General features: G+C 38.5%; 1 protein-coding gene across 4 annotated transcripts in view; it reads right to left on the bottom strand.

Annotated features, from left to right (window-relative positions):
- Nucleotides 1–24,027, bottom strand: part of TXNDC16 (thioredoxin domain containing 16) — a 130,392-nt gene extending 106,365 nt beyond the window's left edge. For 2 of the 4 annotated variants that reach the window (XM_029952355.1, XM_029952358.1), the window contains exons 1-4: nt 23,841–24,027; nt 7,089–7,382; nt 5,773–5,855; nt 66–139 (exon numbers count right to left, since the gene is read on the bottom strand). In XM_029952355.1, coding sequence (XP_029808215.1) covers nt 66–139; nt 5,773–5,855; nt 7,089–7,251 — 320 coding nt within the window. In that variant the 5' untranslated portion in view covers nt 7,252–7,382; nt 23,841–24,027. Of the gene's footprint in view, nt 1–65; nt 140–5,772; nt 5,856–7,088; nt 7,383–8,385; nt 8,564–22,962; nt 22,981–23,840 lie in introns of those variants that run through there. The other 2 variants (XM_029952356.1, XM_029952357.1) reach the window with 2 other exon arrangements.
- Nucleotides 24,028–24,389: the final 362 nt, after the last annotated feature.

The raw sequence follows: 24,389 nt of genomic DNA, 5'->3' as shown, positions 1-24,389 counted from the left end.
ATTTTATATATTTTAATATTCTAGAAGTATAGCTTTAATTTATCATACTCAAAAAAATAGTTTACCTGAATAAATACACTTTCATCAAATCCTTTTCTTTTCCACAGTATCTTGATGTTTCTTCTTTGACACAATTAACCTTTAAAAGATTATATTTAAGGTTTAGAGTATATATCAAAAGGTCAAGTTTCTTGGTTATGGAAACAAGAAGGAAAATTAAACACTACAATGTGTCTCCAGTTCAATGTTTTTTAAAATTTTTTTTAAAGTTTGTTTTTGAGAGAGAGCGAGTGTGAGCGAGCACAAGTGGGGGAAGGGCAGAGAGAGCAGGAGACAGAGACTCTGAGGAAGGCTCCAGGCTCTGAGGAGTCAGCACAAAGCCCACTGCAGGGCTTGAACTTGTGAACCACGAGATCATGACCTGAGCTAAAGTCAGACGCTTAATCAACTAAGCTACCCAGGAGCCCCTCACACTTTTAATTTTACTTTTCTTTCTGATTTGTATCCTGTAATTGCTCATTTATTTAAGCGGGTTACCTCAGAGAAAGGAACTGTTTCTACACCTAAGAGTTATATTTAATTATACTTAAGAGTTTACATTTAATTCAATCTTATGAAACAAGTGCAAGGTAACCAGGTAGAAAAGGAAAGAAACAATTTAGGCAGGACAAAAAATCATGAGCAAAAGCCAAGAAGCGAAAGTAAGTGCTAAGTTGAGAGCATGAAAGCACCTCAGCAGCTGGAACACAGGTATGGCAGATACTGCTGGTTTCTATTTTTTTTCTTTTTTTAGGAATATTTATTGGGGTGCCTGTGTGGCTCAGTCGGTTAAGCATCCAACTTCAGCTCAGGTCATGATCTGGTTGTGGGTTCAAGCCCCACGTCAGGCTCTGTGCTGACAGCTCAGAACCTGGAGCCTGTTTCAGATTCTGTGTCTCCTTCTCTCTCTCTGCCCCTCCCTTGTTCGTACTCTGTCTCTGTCTCAAAAATAAATAAACATTAAAAAAAAAACTAAAAAAATAAAAGATTATTTCTTTATTTATTTTGAGAGAGAGAGAGAAAGAGCGAGAGTGAGAGCAAGAGAGAGAGAGGCAGGCAGAGCGGGACAGGGAGAGAGAGAGAATCCCAAGCAGACCCCTCACTATCAGTGCAGGACCCAACATGGGGCTCAGTCTCAGGAACCACAAGATCATTACCTGAGCCAAAATCAAGAGTCAGATGCTTAACTAACTGAGCCACTCAGGCGCCCCACTGCTGGTTTCTTATCCAAAATTCAACCTTCCCTTTTGTTTTACTAACAAAACTTCCTTAAACACAAATGACCCCAATAAAAGACTTTTCCAGGTTCCCCAACAACTATAGATGGCCAAACAGTATTAAGAGAAGTCACTGGAGTCGGATTAAAGAAGGTTCTCAAAGGGGTGCTGACTTACACTTTTCCCACATCTTGTCAAAAAACAGACAAGACAGTGAGGTGCCAGCAGTAATTATAGACCATGAAGCATTTTTAAAGAAGAAACCCTTGCTGAGGATGATGCAACAGAAATAATGAACCTGAGTCAAACTGATGGTGCTTGAGTAGCCATAACAACTCTTGATAGTTTATAACCTAGACTCTGTGTGAAAAATAAAAGGACAACCCTGGCAGCAACATGAAGATACAATGGAAGGCAATGGAACACAAAGATAAGCAGGAAAGTTAAACAAATATCACCTCAGGGCAAAGATGAATGAGATCTGAAGTAAAGCAGAAAAAAACAGATTTGAGAGATTTCTCACCAATATTTTAAGTAAAACTAGAGAGAAAACTGAGTGTATGTATACAGTATGGGATAGAGGAAGAAGGAAGGAGATAAAGAGAATGAAGAGGTTTCTGGACGGGGCAAAGGTAGCCGCCAACAATAATTACACTAAACTGAAGTTGGAAGAAAAACAGTAATTTCATTTTAAATTTTGTAAGTTTTTGTTTTGTTTTTTAAATGAGTTGGCTGTTTTGTATGTGTGTTATTCAATTTAATTTTGATGGAGTATGAGGAAGCAGAATTGAAATGAGGGAAGCTATGTTTGCTTTCCAATGCTACAAAAGGAGAACTGATACTCAGAAAAATATGAGGAATAGAGAAAATTATAATTAAAAGTCTGAATACTGTCATAACCAAAAAGAGTGGATTTATCATATGTAACTTTTTAAAGAATTTTTTAGGGGTGTCAGGGTGGCTCAATCAGATGAGTGGCCAACTTCGGCCCAGGTCATGATCTTGTGATTTGTGAGTTTGAGCCCCACATTGGGCTCTCTGCTGTCAGCATAGAGCCCACTTCAGATCCTCTGCACCCCCTTCCTCTGCCTCTCTGCTGCCCGCATTCTTTCTCTCAAAAATAAATAAACATTAAAAAAAGAATTTTTTAAAGTCAGAGCAGAGGGGATGGTTGACATTAGGACAATAGATTTTTTTTTCCATTCATCTGTTCAACATATATATGAACACCTACCATATGTTAGTCACTCTTCTAGTCACTGGGGGTACAGTTGAGTTCCAAATAAAGATGTTTATCTTTAGAACTTACATTCTAAAAGTAGAGACAGACAATTTTAAAAACTAATTAATATGTAGTGTTAAGCTCTACAAAGAAAAAAACAGTAAAGGGATAATATATAACAGGACATTTTAGACAGGTAATCAAGGAAGACTTGGAGGGTGACCTCTGCACAAAGAATTGAAGAAATGTAGTGACGCATATCATTATATAAATGTGTGTAAGAGAGAAGTTCTGAGCAGAAGAGAAAATACTGGCAAAGGCCCTGTAGAAATAACACATCTAGCAAGTTCAGGTAACAAAAAGATGACCTGTAGATGTCAGGAACAAACTGAGCAGGCTGGAGGGGCAGAAAAAGAGTGTCCACAAGAGTGAAAAGTTTCAATTTTATCCAAACTAAAACAGGAAGCCCTTCGGAAGGGTAGCAATGTGACCTGACACATCTGACTTATGTGAGGAGAATATAGTGGGATGAGAGTGAAAGGACAAAGGCCAATTATTAGAAGGCGATGGTAGTTTCACAGATGAGTAGTGATGAAGGTTTGGACAACAGGGGGTCAAAGTAGGGGTGTAGGAAGTGCTAAGATTTGGGAAGTTTTGATAGTAGAACCTGAAGATTTATTGATGAACTGGTTATGACAAAAAGTCAAAGATGATTCAAAGATTTTTTTTGTTTTAAAATCTACTTTGATATAATAAGAGAGTATACCAGCCTCCTTCTGGTCATCACTTGATGATACATCTTGTCCCTTCCTTTAATACTTTGAAGATGTCTGAATATTTTAAGATGCATTTCTAAATAGCATATAGTTGGGTTTGGTTATTGTACCCAGCTAGCCAATCTTTGTCTTAACTGGAACATTTAGTTCATTTATATTTTAGTGTTTTCTTAATCTAATTCTGCCTCCTGAAATCTTAACTTTTCAAGACAATCTCAAAATGCTACTTTTTGTAAAGTCTTTCCTAATATCATACATGACGTTCTGCCCTAACAATCAGATATGTGCTTCCCTTCCTTTAAACCTCAGTGGCATTTTATCTGTATCTCTTATTACAATGATCATGTTCTGCTAGTTACTGAAATTCTTTGTGTTTTATCTTCCCTATTTAGGATCTAAACTCTCCAAAGAAATAAACTGGGTCTTCATCACATATCTACCTAAAAAACTAAATAATCTCACTTCAATGTTATAAATATTCACCAAATATTTATTACATGTTAGAGAGTGAGCTACTTAATTCACCAGTCTTCTTTCCACATAACTTAGCATCCTCAACTGTAAAATCAAGACTTTAGATTTTTGTTAATTCATAACGGTAACACTCTAGGCATGAACCTTAATATTCTATTTTAGTTACTAAATATACAGTTACTAGTTACTAGATAAATAGCATTATTATCCCTTTTGAATGTCATACCAACCAGTATTTCACTTCTAAAATTTAGAATTTTATTAAAAGCTCCTCAAAGATGAGCACCATTATCATTCAAGAGAGTAATCAGCTGTTCAAAGTTAACAAAGTTACATACAGAATTAAGAAAAGATTTTTTGAAAGTAGCAGTGACATAGGAATATAGAATTGGTCTTTGCCCCTGGATCCTCACACATTCCTAAAACCCTTGCTATGTCCTGAGTGACAGGAGTGCTAGGAGTATCTTTGATTCTAACACTTGGTCTTCAACACCAGATCCTTATAGAAGAGCTTGTAAGAGGCTTGGACACTCCTGGAGTATCTTTTTTCATGCTAAAAGACTGATCACTGGGAGGCCCCTAGATAGCTTCAAGATGGGGGCTGCTCACCAAAAAGACAAAAGCATGATTAGAAGACTGAATTTTCTGCCCCACCTCCCATCCTCTGGGCTAGAGATGAAGCCAATCACCAGTGGTCAATGATTTAATCAATCATGCCCACATAATAGAACCTCCATTAAACCCCTAAACAGCAGGGCTTAAAAGCTTCGAGGCTGGTGAACGCCATCTAAATAACAAAAAGGCGGAACACCCCAAACTACAAGAGGACAGAAGCTCCTGTGCTCAAGGCTTCCAGACCTTACCATATGCATCTCTGACTTTGGGTGTTCCAGAGTTCTGTCATGAATAATAACTCAGTAATAGTACACAACGTGTTTTCCTGAGTCCTGAGAGCCATTACAGCAAATTATGAAATAAGCAAGAAGGGGGTTGTGAGAGCCCCCAATTTATAGCCAACTCAGACAGAATTTGTAAGCGACCTAGGAATCCTCTCCCTCTGATTGGCATCTGAAGTAGAGGGCAATCTTATAGGACTAAACCCTTACTTAACCTGTGTGATCTGGGCTACATAGGTGGTCACCATCATAAGTGACTGGTGTAGAAAACTCACACATTTGATATCAGAAGTGTTCTGTGGATAGAGGGAAGAGTTTCCTTTTAATAGGCAAGGTTAGTTAACCTTTCTAGGCTTCCTGCCCTGGGAACTCTAGCTGCAGGGACCAAGTAGGTCAGCAGCCATCTCTCAGAGACAGAAGGCTAATGAACTAAGAAAGAATAAATGTACACACAAAGTCAGGTAGACACTAATCTGAGAGAATTTAATAATCACTGGGTTATTAATCATTCAATTTTCTGAGGTACAAATTCTATGATTAAAGTAAATGAAAAGCCCGTATAGCTATCTAATCCCTGATGCATGTGGAAATTTTCCATAATACTCCATGGCTAGTTTGAACATTTTTTGAGAAAAAAATTAAATATGTCATTTCAAGTTAGCTTGTTTTGACTTTATTCTAAAAATAAAATTTGCAACATAAGCAATTATAAAGACTTAGAAGAATAGGAAACGAAAAATAGTTCAATTACCTCAATTTTGGTACTTCAGTTTGTGCTAATAGAAATTTAATAAATAATTGAATATGGAGATCTACTATATTTGTCAGGCAAACAAAACAAAAACGCCTAACTGTAGCACTGAAAACTGAACTACAGCCCCAATGATACAGCTTACAAAACAAATGAAGTTCTAAACTAAAGAATTTTGAACAGCTTTTTTCTTCATCTACATGTACTACTTTACACAATAGTCTGGAAGTATCTTTCTGCCCTTCTGTTTCTTCTTATGATGAAAAGGTAGAAAAAAATTATTTTTTCAGTCTAGAAAAAGATGTGAAACATAAGTATTTTTAGATACTCAGCATTAAGTCATAAAATTATAAAATGTTTGCCACTAATAATTTAGTAACAAAAAATACCTTTATACCTTTGTAACTGAAATTCCAAAGTCCTGGAGAGGTTTAACAGCCTCCTTCAGTTCTTCAAGAAATATGGAAGTTCTTGGAGAATCTAAAATAAGAAATGTTCTATGAATGTTTTATGGCTCACTCCTTAGGGAAGATGAATTTTTAAAATTAAAACCCAAAGCTGCAAACTGAAGAAATGGATTGGTTTGCCCAAGAAATATATACAACACAACCAATAATCAAGTAAACATACCTGGTTATATAATTTTATACTCTTATTTCTTATTGCCTCATTATTCTTATTTCTAATGTTTTAATGATGATTTTAATTTTGTGAGTGAATTTTAAAGATTTCTAAAATAAGAAAAAATAAATGTTTAATTCAAAGCTAACATTTGGTATTATTTTTCCAAGTTTCCATATACACAACAGACATGTACACATGTACAAAACTTTCAAAATGATTTTAAAATACCATTTTCAAACACAATCATAAGAGAGCCAACATAAATGTGGATTAATTTCACTAAATCCAAGAACAGTATTTTTTAAGGCATAAAGACTTAAATGAGACCATTACAATTTTTAGTTATGTTCAATACTTACATTGGTTAATTAGTGTAATTAATGGTACACTAAAGAAAAATATTAAATAAAAGCACTACTAATTCTTTACTTAAAGTTTTAAGATGCTTTAAAAACATTCACTTGCTAAAAATATCAAAACATACACTTTCAGAAGTGACTAGATGAGGGGTGCCTGGGTAGCTCATTTGGTTAAGCATCTGACTTCAGCTCTGGTCATGATCTTGCAGTTTGTGGGTCTGAGCTCCACAACAGGCTCTTACTGACAGCTCAGAGCCTGAACCCTGCTTCATATTCCATGTCTCCCTCTCTCTCTCTCTCTCTCTCTCTGCTCTGCCCCTCCCCCACTCACATTCTGTCACTCGCTCGCTCAAAAAAAAATAAACATTATTAAACATTTTTTTTAAAAAGGACTAGATGAAATTCAAGTGTTACTCTACCAATAACTAACTCTTAACTAGTATTTACTATAGACTAGTCACATGAATAAAGTCATTTAATCCTCACAACAAATATTTAAAGTATCATTTCCTCATTATGGATGACACCAAAACCACAGAGACGCTAAGTGATTTGACCAAACTCACACAGGTCAACTGGCACCCTCAGGACTTAAACTCAGGCAGACATATTTTACTAACAGCTTTAAAGCACATAGTATTAATCCTTACAATAAATTCCCACCGATACTACTGATTAAACAGCAAAAGAAACATCACAAAAATCATGTTGGAAATTAAAAAATACTTACCGGCTTGACAAAAATAAGCTAAGGAGGCTTTTCCCGGCTGCAGCGTACTGAAGTATTTCTGAGGGCTCAGTTCTGATAGACAGTCTACTGCTGACTTATAAAAAATGCACATCATGACAAAAGAGATGCCAACTCTGTATATACTGAAACCGGAAGACATCATCAGCTGTAGTTGTACACGGGCAGGAGACTTTTGTCTGTTTTGTTCACCGCTGTGTTCTGTTGCCTAGGTCAATACTTAGCAAGGGTAGGTGTTCAACAAAGTTTTTGTTACACAAATGAATGATGTAAAATCTGCAAAAAGAATAATATAAGGCATTGGTTATATATTTGATTTTGCTAGTACTTTCCTATTTCCTTCTAGTAAACATTTGAGAGGGATGATCTATAATGACATTGATTTGATAAAACTATTGATTTTGGATACTTGCAAAAGATATCAAAGATATCCAGAAAATGTAAAATTAAATAGTTTAATAGATCTTGACTAGAGTATGTTAGGCTAATTGTCCTTTTTAAGGGTTCTAAAACTAATTCTCAAACTTTATCTAATCCCTGTTTTAACTAGGCAATGTATCTTTCTCTATCTACCCAAAGCAGATTTACAATGAACACTCAAATAGTTATTTAATACCATTACCATGGGAGGGAGATATCCAAAACCTACATCTACTGTTTACATTCTTTTTACTTTAAGTTTCCTGGAAGACAGCTATTAAAACTATTTAAGAGGCACCTGGGTGGCTCAGTTGGTTGAGCGATCAATTTCAGCTCAGGTCATGATCTCGTGGTTTGAGTCGGAGCCACATTGGGCTAGCAGCTATCAGTGTGGAGCCTGCTTCAAAACCTCTGTCTCCCTCTCTCTCTTCTCCTCCCCTTGCTTATGAGAGTGTGTGTGTGTGTGTGTGTGTGTGTGTGTGTGTGTGCGCTTTCTCTCAAAATTAAACATTTTTAAAAATTTAAGAATATTCCTTCTAAATAAAGTTATTTTTTATAATTTTTTAATGTTTATTTATATTTAAGAAAGACAGACAAAGCACAAGGGGAAGAGGGGCAAGAGACAGTGAGAGAAACAGAGAATCTGAAGCAGGCTCCAGGCTTGAGCCATCAGCACAGAGCCCAGTGCGGGGCTTGAACTCACCAACAGTGAGATCATGACTGGAGCCAAAGTCGGGTACTTTACTGACTGAGCCACTCAAGCGCCCCATAAATACACTTTTTTAAATACTTGACCTAGACTTACTAATATAGCTTAGACATTTAAGTATCTTTTTCAACCTATTTAATTCAACTCTACCTTCTGAAGTCAGACTTGTTTTAAAACCCTCCTCTCTTCTTCCATGCTACACTTCCTTCCATGCTCTCCTCTGCATCTCTTGCCAATTCTTTGTCTTCCATTTTGTCACTTTCAAATTTCTCTCAAACAATTTCTTCTTTCAGGAAGTTTTCTACTGATGATCTATAATATCTAAGTTCTAAAAGAAGACAGTTTAGGAAAATTAATATACTATAGAAATATACTTTCAAAAGGGAGAGATACACCTGCTGGTATAGGTGAGATTTTTAAATTTATTTTTATTTCAAAAAAAACCCCTACCTTTCAAACAAAAGATCACTATCTCAAAACAAGAGGCAGAAAAAATAGTAAAAAATTACTCATAATGAGGTAGACTTTTTCAGTAAAGAATAAAATAATTAAAAAAAGGAAATTTAGGGAAAATTGTACTAAATTGGATACTTATTCTGCTCTTTCAATATGATCAGTAAGCATATAACACCTCTCCTTAAAAAGCAGGTATTCCTAAAAAAGGAGCTAAATTACTAATTACTTCTTAACATTCTTTTCATTAGAGCTAATTTGTATCAGTGAACAAATTTGCCATCAATATTTAATAACGAGACAAGAGGTAAAAAACTCACGTGGAATGAGGAGTGAGGACTGTGAGAGGTATATAAAGAAGTAATTTTTATGATATAATTAAGGGGTAACCTTGATATTAACAATGATTACACATTTTAGCCATTTTAAACCAGTGTATTTTAAAGCCACTTTATATTAATGAGGATGGCTTAAAATAGGTCACTCAATGTTTTCTTTATTGGGGGGAAGGAAAATGCATGCATTCTGAGGCTAAGGCAATAACTATATAATGTATGTTACTATATGAAATAACTAAAACCTAATTAAAAATAAGCCTTTTAAGTAAAAGTACATTTAAACAAGTATAATTTTTCCTGGGCTTGTGGTTATAATTCAGTTATTTTAACACTAAATTGGACAGTAGGGTTAACACATTCTTTTCCTCTTGAATGAATTTTGTAGCAGTAAAAGATCCAACTGCACATTCAGTGCTAGAATACTTTCCATATCTATCTCATTGGACAAATGAAATTATAGATGTGAATGCACTATGCATTTGGTCATTTAGAGATGTTGGTGATTATTCTTACATACATATTTTCAGGGATAGGAATTCATTAGTAACTATAACCTTTGCTGTTTTTCCATCTTTGATAAATTTAATTACTTAAATAATAACTTAAAGCAGAGAATATTGCATAGGTCAACCAGAAATAGAGTTTACGCGGTCTTAATAAAATAAACACTGAATAATGATTTAACCAAATCTATGACAACTGCAGTTAAGAGGATGGGGAGAAAGAAAGGGAACACACAGTGTGGGAAAAGAAATAAAAAAGAGCTAAATCTTCACTTTCACAAGACCAAAAGCCAACTTTATTGGAAATAGGAAGATCAGGTGGGGGCAAGATGGCGGAGAAATAGGGAGTTCCATACTTCCAACCCCAATCTCTCAAATGGCTGAAGCCAAAGGACCCTGAACTGCAAGAGTCTGGGAGGAAAAGAGGCAGAGTCCACTAACAAGACAGCCTCATTGGTGCACAACTGCGAACTGTAGAAGATAAAAATGGACTGGGTCATGGAGGCACAGAGAAGAGGGAGTCCCTTCTGCGGAGAGACAAAGGGAAGAGAAAGAGCAGCTGAGGAATCATAGAACTATACCTGGAGAAGAGGAAAAACCTCAGCCTGGGAGGGAGAGGGATCCTATCATCCCATATCTAGCAGCAGGGCTTTCTGAGAGAGATCCCATGTCTAACTGCAGAGCTTTCTTTTGGCTGGGTCCCCTGAGTCCCAGAAGCTCCCTCCGGGATAGACAGTATGCAAGGGACACAGCTGGCATCAGGAGGAACTGGTCCCCTGCTCCATCCCCTGCTCACCCCCCTGCTAGAAAGTCCCTCAGGTTGCAGGATTACATTTTGGGTGGTATCATTAATGCACAGGGAGTAAGAGCTCAAAACACAGCTGGGCATGGGACACAGAACATGGCACACCTTGGCTGTGCCACAGCACAGGAAAATTGGACGCAAAGGAGTGTTTTGGAATGCCTGATTTCAGAAGGGAATGGGGGGGGTGCCATTTTTCTCTCCACAACCAACAAGGCGGGGGCCTCAGGGTGTGGTTGCGACCCATAGTGGAGGTAAGACCCCCCCCAAACCAAACCACACCCATCTGCACTGGGTAGCTGCTTTTTTTTTTTTTACCAGAACCTGGATAGATGCTGTGGAAACAGCCCCTCTCCTAAGACCAGCAGTGATGCATTGCATGATTAGCTCTAGATCAGTCCTTGCTATTCAGATATATTCTCCCTTTTCTCATTCTTACCTCTCCCCTCACTGGACTGGGTACTTTAGTTATAGGTTTCCTTAAACAGTCACATTCTCTTGATGCATTTTCTACACCTCCATCATTACCTTCCTTTCTCTCTCTCTCTGGAATAATCAGACTATATAGTTTTTCTGAGTAACATTATCTTTGTTTCTTTCTCCTCGCCTCCTACCATATTTCCTTTTTCTCTCTCTGAATTAAGCCTTTTAGTCTCTGAGCCTGGTCAATGTTCAATCTCTCTTTCTCCCCACCCCTGTCATTTCCCTCTTTGTGTATGCACTTCCATCAGCACTGTCTCTACCCTGCTCTTTATTTGTAGCTGGGATTTCTGGTTTTATGTTTTTAGACTGCCGTTTGTCTTTTGTTGTTTTTGTTTGGGTTTGGGTTTTTTTTTCCTTTCGGTTTGCTTGTTTGTTTGATTTGTCTGTACGTTTGCGTGCTTTTGCTCCCTGTTTGTTTGCCTCTCTTTTCCTTTCCAGGGCTACCTCAAGAAACAAACCAAAGTACACATGATGGAGAGTCCCAAATATCACTATGAGTAGGGAAATAAATAACCAAAGGCACAACAAGATAGACCAAGGGACATCATTAAAAGAATACTTCCTGAATGGCCAGGCCCTGGGCAGTCTATGAGCCTCCTTCAATATAGCAGGTGGCAGATCACATAAAAAGCTTTTAAACTGACAAGAGACAGAAAGCTAGACAAAATGAAGAAACAGAAGAACTCTCCACTAAAGAAATTCCAGGAAGAAGTCACAGCTAAAGAATTGGTAAAAACAGATATAAACAATATAATTGACCAAAAATTTAGAACAATAGTCAGAAAATTAATCCCTGGGCTTGAAAAAGGCATAGAAGACAGCAGAGATGCTATTGCTACAAAGATTATGGGTCTTAAAAATAGTTATGATTAATTTAAAAATGCTATAAATGAGAGCATAATAAAATGGAGGCAGCCACTGCACAGACTGAAGAGGCAGAGAGGAGAATAGGTGAATTAGAAGACACTATTCTAGAAAAAGAGGGAGCCGAGAAAAAGACAAATTGATCCAGGAGCACGAAAGGAGATTTTGAAAACTGAGTGATGCAATCAAATGGAAATATCCCTAGCATAGGAATTCCATGAGAAGAAGTGAGAATGGGGATAAAAGGGTACTTGAACAAATTATAGCCGAGAACTTCCCCAATCTAGGGAAGGAAACAGTCATTGAAATCCAAGAGACAGAGAGAACTCCCCTCAGACGTAACTTGAATCAATCTTTGACACAATATATTATAGTGAAACTGGCAAAACATAAGGATAAAAAGAAAATTCTGAAAGCAGTTATGGATAAAAGGGCCCTAACATACAAAAGGAAACACATCAGGATAGTAACAGATCTATCTACTGAAAGATTGAAAGTGAGGGGATGGACAACTATCTATCATGAACTGGCAGTCAAAAGAAAGTTGGAGTAGCCATACTTATATCAGACAAACTGGACTTTAAAGTAAAGGCAGTAACGAGATGAAGAAGAGCATTATATAATAATTACAGGGTTTATCCATCAGGAAGAGCTAATAATTATAAATGTCTATTCACTGATCAGGAGCATTCAAATACATTAAAAAATTAATCACAAACATAAGTAATCTTACTGATGAGAAAGTGCCAATTGCAAGGGATTTTATTTTTATTTTTTTATAAATTTTTAAAATGTTTATGTAATTTTGAGAGAGAGTGACAGAGCAAGAGTCAGGGAGGAGCAGAGAGAGACACACAGAATTGGAAGCAGGCTTCAGGCTATGAGCTGTCATCACAGAGCTTGATGCAGGGCTCGAACCCGTGAACCACAAGATCATGACCCGAGCCAAAGTCGGCCATCCAACCAAGCCTCCCAGATGCCTCCAATTGCAAGGGATTTTAATACTCCACTTACAGCAATGGATAGATCAACTACACAGAGAATCACTAAAGAAACAAAGGACCTGAATAACACATAGGACCAGATGGATTTGACAGTTCCATGTTTAGAACTCTACATCCTGAAGCTATGGAATTCACTTTCTTCTTGAGTACACATGGTACATACTCCAAGATCAATCACATACAGGGTCACATAACAGCCCTCAATAAATATAAAAGAATAGAGAACATACCATGCACACTTTCAGATCACAATGCTATGAAACTTGAAATCAACAATAGAAAAAAGTCTGGAAAACCTCCAAAAACATGGAGGTTAAAGAACACCCGATTAAAGAATGAATGGGCCAACCAGGCAATTAGAGAAGAAATTAAAAAATATATGAAAACAAATGAAAATGAGAATACAACAATCCAAACTCTTTGGATTGGAGCAAAGACAGTCCGAAGAGGAAAGTACATTGCACTTCAGGCCTATTTCAACAAACTAGAAAAAGCGCAAATACACAATCTAACAGTACACCTAAAGAAGCTAGAAGCAGAGGAGCAAGAACACCCCAAACCCAGCAGAAGAAGAGAAATAATAAGATTAGGGCACAAATAAACAATATAGAATCCAAAAAAACAAATGAATAGAACAATGAAACCAAGAGTTGGTCTTTTGAAAAAAAATAAACAAAATTGATAAACCTCTAGCCAGGCTTCTCAAAAAGAAAAGAGAGAGCACCCAAATAGACAAAATTACAAATAAAAATGGATTTATTACAACCAATCCCTCAGAAATACAAGCAATTATCAGGGAATAATATGAAAAATTATATGCCAATAAACTGGACAATCTAGAAGAAATGGACAAATTCCTAAATGCACACACACTTCCAAAATTCAAATGGGAAGAAACAGAAAATCTGAACAGACCCATAACTAGTGAAGAAATTGAATCTGTTATCAAAAGTCTCCCAAAAATAAGAGCCCTGGGCCAGATGGCTTCTCTAGGGAATTCTACCAGACATTTAAATCAGAGTTAATATCCATTCTTCTCAAGCTATTCTTAAAAAAAAAAAAAAAAAAAAAAAAAAAAATGGATGGAAACCTTCTGGACTCATTCTACAAAGCCAGCATCACTTTGATTCCCAAACCAGTCAGAGACCCAATAAAAAAAAGAGAACTACAGGCCAATATCCCTGATGAATATGCATGCAAAAATCCTCAATAAGATACTAGCAAATCGAATTCAACAGCATACAAAAGAATTATCCACCATGATCAAGTCAGATTCATTCCTGGGCTGCAGGCCTGGTTCAGTATTCACAAATCTATCAATGTGATACGTCACATTAACAAAAGAAAAGATAAAAACCATATGATCCTGTTGATAGATGCAGAAAAAGCATTTGACAAAATACAGCATCCTTTCTTAATAAAAACTCTCGAGAAAGTTGGAATAGAAGGAACTTACCTAAACATTATAAAAGCAGTTTATGAAAAGCCCACAGCTAATATCATCCTCAATGGGAAAAAAACTGAGAGCTTTCCCCTTGAGATCAGGAACACGACAGGGGAATCCACTCTCACCACTGTTGTTTAACATAGTGCTAGAAGTCCTAGCATCAGCAATCAGACAATAAGAGGAAATAAAAGGCATCAGATTGGCAAAGAAGAAGTCAAACTTTCACTTTTCACATATGACATGATACTCTACATGGAAAACCCAATCTACTCCACCAGAAGTCTACTAGAACTGATCCATAAATTCAGCAAAGTCACAAGGTACAAAATCAACGTACAGAAATTGGTTGCATTTTCAGATACCAATAATGAAGCAAGAGAAAGAGACATCAGGAAACTGATCCCATTCACAATTGCATCAAAAACCAAAATTACCTAGGAATAAACCTAAGCAAAGATGTAAGGATCTGTATGATGAGAACTATAAAAAACTTTTGAAGGAAATTGAAGAAGACACAAAGAAATGGAAAAACATTCCATGCTCATGGGTTGGAAGAATATTGTTAAAATGTCAATATTACCCAAAGCAATCTATACATTCAATGCAATCCCAATCAAAATTGCACCAACATTCTTCTCAAAGCTAGAACAACAATCCTACAATGTATATGGAACTACAAAAGACCCCAAATAGCCAAAGTAATATTGAAGAAAAGAAAACCAAACTGGAAGGCATCACAATCCCAGATTTTAGCCTCTACTACAAAGCTGTCATCATCAAGACAGTATGGTATTGGCACAAAAACAGACAAACAGACCAATGGAATAGAATAGAGAACCCAGACTGGACCCACAAATGTATGGCCAATTAATCTTTGACAAAGCAGAAAAGAGTATCCAATGGAAACAAGACAGCCTCTTTAACAGATGGTGCTGGGAGAACTGGACATCAACATGCAAAAGAATGAAACTAGACCACTTTCTTACACCATATACAAAACTAAACTCAAAATGGATGAAGGACCTGAATGTGAGAGAGGAAACCACCAAAACCCTAAAGGAGAAAGCAGGAAACAACCTCCTCAAGCTCAGCCACAACAATTTCTTACTCGACACATCTCCAAAGGCAAGGGAATCAAGAGCAAAAATGAACTATTGGGAGCTCATCAAGATAAAAAGCTTCTGCACGGCAAAGAAAATAATCAATAAAACTAATAGGCAAACGACAGAATGGGAAAAGATAGTTGCAAATGACACACCAGATAAAGGGCTAGTATCCAAAATCTACAAGGAACTCACCAAACTCCACACCTGAAAAAAAACAATCCAGTGAAAAGATGGGCAAAAGACATGAACAGATACTTCTCTAAAGAGGACATTCAGATGGCCAACCAACATATAAAATGATGCTCAACATCACTCATCATCAGGGAAATACAAATCAAAACCATACTGAGATACCACCTCATGCGGATCAGCATGGCTAAAATGAACAATCAAGAGACGATAGATGCTGGCGAGGGTGTGGAGAAACAGGCACCCTCCTACACTGCTGGTGGGAATGTAAATTGGTGCAGCTGCTCTGGAAAACAGTGTGGTGATTCCTCAAAAATCTATGAATAGAACTCCCCTATGACCCAGCAATAGCACTGTTAGGGATTCACCCAAGGGATAGAGGAGTGCTGATGCACAGGGGCACATGTATCCCAATGTTCATAGCAGCACTTTCCACAGTAGCCAAATCATGAAAAGAGCCTAAATGTCCATCAAGTGATGAATGGATCAAGAAGATGTGGTTCATATATACAATGGAATACTACATGGGAATGAGAAAGAATGAAATCTGGCCATTTGTAGCAATGTGGATGGAACTCAAGGGTGTTATGCTAGGTGAAATGTCAGGCAGAGAATGATAGGACCATATGTTTTCACTCATATGTGGAATAGGAGAAACTTAATAGAGTACCATGGGGGTGGGAAAGGGGAAAAAATAATTAAGGTGAGGGTGGGAGGGAAACCATAAGAGACTCAATTACTGAGAACAAACTGAGGGTTGATGAGGGTGGGGAAAGAGGGGAAAAGGGGTGATGATCATGGAGGAGGGCACTTGTTGGGATGAGCACTGGGTGTTATATAATAACCAACTTGGTAATAAACTATAAAAAATGTTTTTTTTAAATAAAGGTAAATCAGAAGGGGAGAAAAAAGGAAATAGGAAGATCAATGCCAAAAGAAATAGGAAACAACTGAAATAATTGCTTCTAAGGAATAAGAAATTAGAGGGGGAAGACATCAAGCAGACTTTCAAAGTCTTATATAAAGCCATCTGACTCTCTAAATACCTTCTTATTTTGATTGAAAATTTAAAGTCATTCTATTTGCACAGCAAAGGAAACAACTAACAAAACTAAAAGACAATCTACTGAATGGGAGAAGATTTGCAAATGACATATCTGAAAAAGGATTAGTATCCAAAAGATATAAAGAACTTATACAACTCAACACCAAAAAACAAACAAGCAAAAAAATACCCCCAAGTAATCCAATTTAAAAATGAAAAGACATGAACAGACATTTCTCCAAAGATGATATACAGATGGCCAACAGACACATGAAAATATGCTCAACATCACTCATCATCAGGCAAATGCAAATCAAAACTACAATGAGATGTCATCTTGCACCTGTCAGAATGGCTAAAATCAAAAGCTCAAAAAACAACTTTGGGCAAGGATGTGGAGAAAAAAGAATCCCCATGTACTGTTGGTGGGAATGCAAACTGGTGCAGCCACTGTGGAAGACAGTATGGAAGTTCCTAAAAAATTTTAAATAGAACTACCCTATAATCAAGAAATTGCACTATCAGGTATTTACCCAAAGAACATGAAAACACTAATATAAAAAGATATATGCATTTCTATGTTTACTGCAGCATTATTTAAAATAATCAAATTATAGAAGAGCTCAAGTGTCCATCCATAGGTAAATGAATAAAGAAGATGTGGTACACGTATGTATGTATGTATGTATACATACACACACACACAATAAGATATTATTCAGCCAAAATAAATAATGAAATTTTGCTATTTGCAACAACATGGATGGATCTTGAGGGCATAATGCTAAGTAAAATAAGTCAGAGAAAAACAAATACCATATATTTTCACTCATATGTGGAATTTAAGAAAACAAAACAACAAAGAAAAAAAATGAGAGACAAACCAGAAAACAGACTCTTAACTACAGGGAAGAAAGGGTTAACAGAGGGGAGGGTGGCAAGGGAATGAAACAGTTGAAGGGGATTAAGGATACACTTATCTGGATGAGCAATGAGTAACATATGGAATTGTTAAATTGCTACATTGTACAATGAAACTAATACATTGCTATGTGTTAACTACACTGGAATGAAATAAAACACAATAAGAATTAAGGTTATTAGTTGTATGTAATCAAATTTTCCAAAGCCTCTACTCACATTAATACAACCTATCCTTGTAGGGCCACAGAAGAGTGTACATGCATGGAAAATAAAATGCATCTGCCCAGAGACATATTCTCCACATAAAAATATCTTTAAATTAAAGATAAGGGAAGTTTGGATGGGAAAGGCTGGGGAACGAGAAGACCAGCAAGAACAGAGTAAAAGCAAATATACAAAAGGTACTCAGTGACTTTTTTCCTCCAGTAGGTAGAAAATGGAATAGAAAACAATACTTAATGATTAAAAATCTAAATATCGACAGAGAGATGAACACCTTGGGAGAAACATGACCTTGGTACCTTGGTGTAGTAGTTCACTGGTATGGGGTAAATAGTTCCAGTTCTCCTGTAGAAGTTGGGGTTACACTTAACTTCCTGCACTTCCCACCTCTAGTGAGTTAATTATGGCCACTGTGTGACTTACTCTGGCCAATAAATGTAAGCAAAAATGCATGTCTCTTTCAGGCAGCAGTTTAAGAGCTACTGTGTGATAGGGCAGGATTTATTTTCTTCTGTCAGTTATTAAAAATGCTCAATTGGTAGCTGTTCCTCAGCATGAGTCCCAGAATGAGCACAACACAGAGAACCCTCACTGATATGCAACAAGCTATGTCACACAAGAGGAAATCAACCTCATTGCCTTAAGCTACTGAGATTTGAGGGCTCGTTACTGCAGCATAATCCAGTTTATCTTCACTCGTATACAAACTAGAATGAGGTGCTACCTTGACAAGAACCCCAAAACATTGGCTTAGAGGCTAAGGAGCAAGGACTGCTCAGGGCCTAATCAAGAAAACTTTCATCAGAGACTGGAGTTTGGCAATCCACAGCACGGAGTGACAAAAACATTTGATGAAACTGTCACTATAATAATTTGGAGGTGACACATTCTTAATGAATTTATAATGAGCATCTACTCAGGCTTGTATGGCCAATGAACTTCTTTATGGCCCTAAGAGAAGACGCTGGTAGTCAGAAGAGAAGCACTGGGTGATAGTTGCTGTTAGTTATGTTTAATAAGGAATTCAAAGAGAGGTACTCAAAGAGCCACTGGCATCCAAGAGACTAGCTGGTTAATACTTACACAGACCTTACCCCACACCCCTCTACCGTCAGAAAGCAAGCTGACAAGCTGCTCAGCCACAGAAAAGGGCCATATTCTCCAAAGCCAACTTCAGATGTGGCCAAAGATAATAAAAACGGAAAGACCTCTTGCAGAGTAAAGCCAAAGACCATGGAGAACTATGCCCTAGGGCATGTTCCAGAATATGAACTATTCGTTACTGGCCTATAATAATGAGATAAACAAAGAAATTGAGTATAAATATCAAAAAAAAGCTCTCATAACCCTTTTTACACAATAGTTTTGTGTTTTATGAATCCTAAAATTTTGTAATTGGGCTTGTCATGTGATATGTGTTTTCATTTCATTTTTCTTATAACTTACTTTTTTGTATTTAACAAAAATTCAGAGTAAATTGGAATTTTTAAAAAAACTGGTCATTTGTAACAGATATTTTGAGAAACACTGACCCAGAGAACCCAGTGAACAGAACAAGAACCCTAACACTTTCTGCCCAGCAATATTTCAAAGTTGCTACAGTCAGTCTAAAGTCTGGTGTCGGTCTTCCGTTCTTCCCCTCTCCAAACTGGCACATGTATTATACTTATTTGTCTCTACAGTATCCTATGTATCCAACTGGGGGTGGGAGACAGATAACTTATAATGTCCTGACTGAGAAGAGATTAACACTACCGGGCATTACTTAGAGATCTTGGACTACTCAGCTTAATACAGTGACTGGACGGGATTTGGGGGCTACGTCCACTGGGAAGGGCCATTGATGAACTACATGTAAGAAGAAGAATATCTGTTGACAAAGATGGTGGACTGTCCAAATCTTTCTAGTTGTCTACAGATGTTAAAATTGTACTTCCTCACTTCCTTGATATAGTGACTTGATTTGGCCAATGAAATGTACAGTGACTTTTTAACTTCTGGGAGCTTTTGAGTCAATATACAGGGCGGTCTGGGAGGCTCAGTCAGGTAAGCATTCAACTTCCGTTCCAGTCATGATCTCATGGTTTATGAGTTTGATTTCAGAGCCTGGAGTCTGCTTGTGATTTTGCATCTCCCTCTCTCTCTCTCTCTGCCCCAACCCGGCTTGCACTCTGTCTCTGTCTTTCAAAAATGAATAAACATTTAAAAAAAAGAAAAAAAATGAGGCCTTCTCTCTTGAACCAAGCCTCAGAAAGAGGACAACATAAAGCAAAGCTCCCAGCTAACCCAGAATGAACATAAATTAAACACTTGTTTTAGGCCTCTGAAGTTTGGGAGTTATTATTACAGTATAATCCAGCCTAGCCTTATTGGTTTTTATAATAGCTAAAGGGTGAGTGACTTGAACATAAATACGTATACTAGATTTTTAAAGCAGGAAATGAAAAATAATTTGCATAAAATTGACCCATTTCACTAAAGAAAGATTCTAAAAGAGAAGAGGACTCTTTCAAGTGCAACAAACTATAACCACAACAGGTGTCAATACTAAGAGAAGATGGAAGTCATACTTGCCAATAGTACACTACATAAGTCTCTCAACTACAATGCAGACTTACACCCTTTGAGCCTGGAGGGGACCCTCAATTCATCGGTATAAAGTTCCTGTCAGCACTAATTAGAGTTGGTATGCAAGATGTAAGTTTTGCTTCATCCCTAAACTCTAAACAAGTATACCTGTACAAGTCATTTAAAAGTTGGAAAAAATGTGTGACAATTAAAGTCAAATACAAAAGGATGACAAACACTGTAAGCATGGAACAATGAGACCATAGTATGAAAAAGGCTGAAGATTATGCATCAAAATTTTGTTCAGCACCAGAATGCTGAGAGAGCCTCCAGGGGGCAATAAGAAGGAAAAATTTCAACAGAAAAAAATCATCTCCTTGCCAGAGAGGGAAGGAGGAAGGATCTGCCTTCATGTGTTCCACAGCTGGAGCAGCTAGTGAGTGACTCTTGCCACTTTAGGATTGGGTCCTATTCATAATAATATACTGGCAACAGTTCTGCTTTTAAATGTTTAGAAGACCATTGTGCTAGAGTAATGTATCCTAGAACAACAATATTCAACCATTGTGCATTTGGACACTTTCAAATTTTAGAATATCAAGCAGCAAGCTTTCCTAGAAGACTTTGTTTAGTTTCCCCTTTATAGACTCAAATATCCCTTATGATTAACAATAAAACTAATGGTTTTCCCACTCAAGAAAAAGAAGATATTAACAACTGTAAACATTAACATGAAAGGATGCTCAGCATCACTCATCATCAGGGAAATACAAATCAAAACCACACTGAGTGGGCGCCTGGGTGGCTCAGTCGGTTAAGTGTCTGGCTTCAGCTCAGGTCATGATCTCATGGTTCATGGGTTCGAGCCCCGCGTCAGACTCTGTGCTGACAGCTAGCTCAGAGCCTGGGGACTGTCTTCAGATTCTGTGTCTCCCTCTCTCTCTCTCTCTGACCCTCCCCTGCTCGCACTGTCTCTCTCTGTCTCTCAAAAATAAATAAAAAACATTAAAAAAAAAAAACCCACACTGAGACACCACCTCAGGCCGGTCAGAGTGGCTAAAATGAACAAATCAAGAGACTACAGATGCTGGCGAGGATGTGGAGAAACAGGCACCCTCCTACACTGTTGGTGGGAATGTAAACTGGTGCAGCTGCTCTGGAAAACAGCATGGACGTTCCTCAAAAATCTATGAATAGAACTCCCCTATGACCCAGCAATAGCACTGCTGGGGATTTACCCAAGGGATACAGAAGTGATGATGCATAGGGGCACATGTACCCCAATGTTCATAGTGGCACTTTCAACAATAGCCAAATCATGAAAAGAGCCTAAATGTCCATCAACTGATGAATGGATCAAGGAAATGTGGTTTGTACATACAATGGAATACTACATGGCAATGAGAAAGAATGAAATCTGGCCATTTGTAGCAGTGTGGATGGACCTGGAGGGTGTCATGCTAAGTGAAATAAGTCAGGTGGAGAAGAACAGATACCATATGTTTTCACTCATAGGTCTAAAACGAGAAACCTAACAGAGGACCATGGGGGAGAGAAAGGGGGAAAAAGAGTTAGGGAGTGGGAGGGAGGTAAATCATAAGAGACTCTTGAATACTGAAAACAACTGAGGGCTGAAGGGGGAGGAGTAAAGGGGGTGATGGACATGAAGGAGGGTACTTATGGGGAAGAGCACTGGGTGTTATATGGAAACCAATTTAACAACTATAAAAAAATAAAATAAAATAAAAATAAATACATAAACAAACAACTGTACACATTAAACAAATTATACCAAGATCTGTGGGCATCATTCACTGAGAAAAGACACATTTTATATTTTGCAACAAATGGAGCATATAATGCTTACAAACTTCCTGTAAGAACATTCTGGCAAAAATTAGCTTACAGTTTAATGCTGCTACTAAAGAAAACCTGCTCACTGAACCAGCCTCAAATAAAATGTTGATTAGACCTCATCACAGTTTATCAGTTAAGACTCAGTGGAGGCCAATAAAGGACTCAACTCAACATCTCTCTACCTCAGAGCCCGTTCAAGGCAGCTGAGGCAAAATCCTCTATCTGCCCCAACTGCATGCCCATCATGCACCCTCAAAAAAAGGAGAAAACAGACAGCTATCTGGACTTGCTCTGGAATAAAAAATGTCACAAAACTATTTCATACTAAAACTATTATGGGTACTATTCCAGATATTGTTCACTGTAACTCTGAGTAGACAATATAGGAGAAAAAGACCTTCATGGTGAAAGTCTATTCATGAACTGAAACACGTCTCTCCTCATTATGGAAGATACAAATAAAGGCTGTCAGGGAACAGGAGGTTCCCCTGATTGTGATGAGTGCCTAAAATCACATAACTGTGAGTTCATGCTTAATTTGCATGCTTAAGCCCGTAACTGCTTACCTCACTTTAACTCACCGCTGCCATGAGCATTCGGTCACCTTTCAAAAAGAACTGTGTACTGCCCTAACCACATTCTCATAAGTATCCACGAGGTCAATCTTGTAAATTCCAATAGACAGGAGATCCTTCTCTAAAGTGTGGATGCTGGATTAGACCTGTTAATTTCTTTCAACAGGTTGTACCCTACCCTAGGCTGCAATGAACACCCTGCTCAGCTGAATGCTTCATCTGAGGGTCCCACATAACTGTGCCAGGCCTAAACATCTCTCACAGTCTGTCCTATAAAGAATCCAAAACACACCCGTGTCTGGTGCCCGGGTGAACCACTGTCCCAGAACGTGTAGTACAAAACAGACCTTAAAGTTCCCTGAGGATCACTTAGCTCGGGAAGAAGGTAGCAACACTCTTCTTGCAGGAAGCATTATGACAAAGTATGGTGAGTAAGGGTAGGCTGAGTCTTGGTGGCACTGGTATATGCAGCAGTGTCTTTCACAGGGATACTGAATCTGTGAGGTGCCATGCGTTCCAAGGAAAATACAAATTACTGTCTCATCATTTTACATCACTTTGCTCATTTTATTACCAAACACAAGAAAGAAAAAAAGATCAGCAATGTCATGTCAGCCCAATATAAGCTGTTGGTTCCATCACTTATATGCAGCAATAACATAATATAGCGTTTGTTTGGTGCCTCTCTGAGGCCCAAGAATAGCGCCACCATCCACCGAAAACAGGACTAAGGCTTGAAGGAATACATGTGCAATTTAAGGAGTACAAACTATTCTACTTCTTCCTAGACAGTCCATTCATTAACGAGTTACAGTTCTGTTTCTGCCTTTTCCCCCTAACCTTATGCCCAGAGGCTCTTTCCAAATTCTAAGTTTCAAAGACCCACATTTCCACTACTCCCTTCTCACATGGACCTCCATCTCATCCTAATAGCCCTCTTCATGAGACATTTTCCGAGGAAAAGTTTTGCTTAAAATTCATTTCACCCTTCTCACTCCATCCTGTCTCCCCACAAAGGGCTCAGGTTGTTCTCACTGCTTATGCGGGGGGGCGGGGAGGAAAAAAGCAAAGCGCCCCTCGCAAGGATCCAGGTAAGGCCCCTTCTAAGCCAAACTCCAGAACTCAGTGGTGCGGCCCTTGCTGGGGGAAAGCCGCCCGGCTGAATCCCCACCTGTGCTGGCAGAAACCACAGCCCCACAACTGAAGGACCCGCGCTGCCACTTACCTGCGGAGACCTGTGGGCAAGACCCACCGGAGGGACCCAGACTGTTCCCGCAGCCAACAGTCCCCTTCACGAAAAGGCAGAAGGCTGGGCCGTGCCCCTCTGGCGGGCAGCGGCGATCTACTGCGCCCACCTACCAGAGCGCTGCACCCCGGCCCTCCACACTTGTGGCCACCACCACACGGTGGGATCGGCCTGCGGAGCAAAAAAAAAAAAAAAAAAAACCACGCCCAAGGCTCCTCCCTCTCCTCGTGCTCCTTACGTGAGGCCTCTCCAACCAATGGGAAGCTCAGGGGGCGGAGCGAGAGCCGACCCAGGAGACAGGCAACTACCGAGTCCTCCCGCCGGCGCGAGCTGGCCGTGTAGTTGCCGGGCCAATCGGCAGGGTGGGTGGGGAGTGGAGGGGAGGGAGAAGACGAGGAAAGCGGATGCCCAATCAGATCTCAGAGCCTTCGAGCGACGGGTCCTGTGGCCCGTGGCCTTCCGAGTGCGGCGCGCAGGGGGCGTGCCCGCTCGAGCCAATCGGCGCGAGCCCACGGTGTTGAGCGAGCG

This window comes from Suricata suricatta, chromosome 9 (assembly GCF_006229205.1).
Source record: "Suricata suricatta isolate VVHF042 chromosome 9, meerkat_22Aug2017_6uvM2_HiC, whole genome shotgun sequence".
Lineage (NCBI taxonomy): Eukaryota > Metazoa > Chordata > Mammalia > Carnivora > Herpestidae > Suricata > Suricata suricatta.
This window is presented reverse-complemented; position numbering and strand designations above follow the sequence as displayed.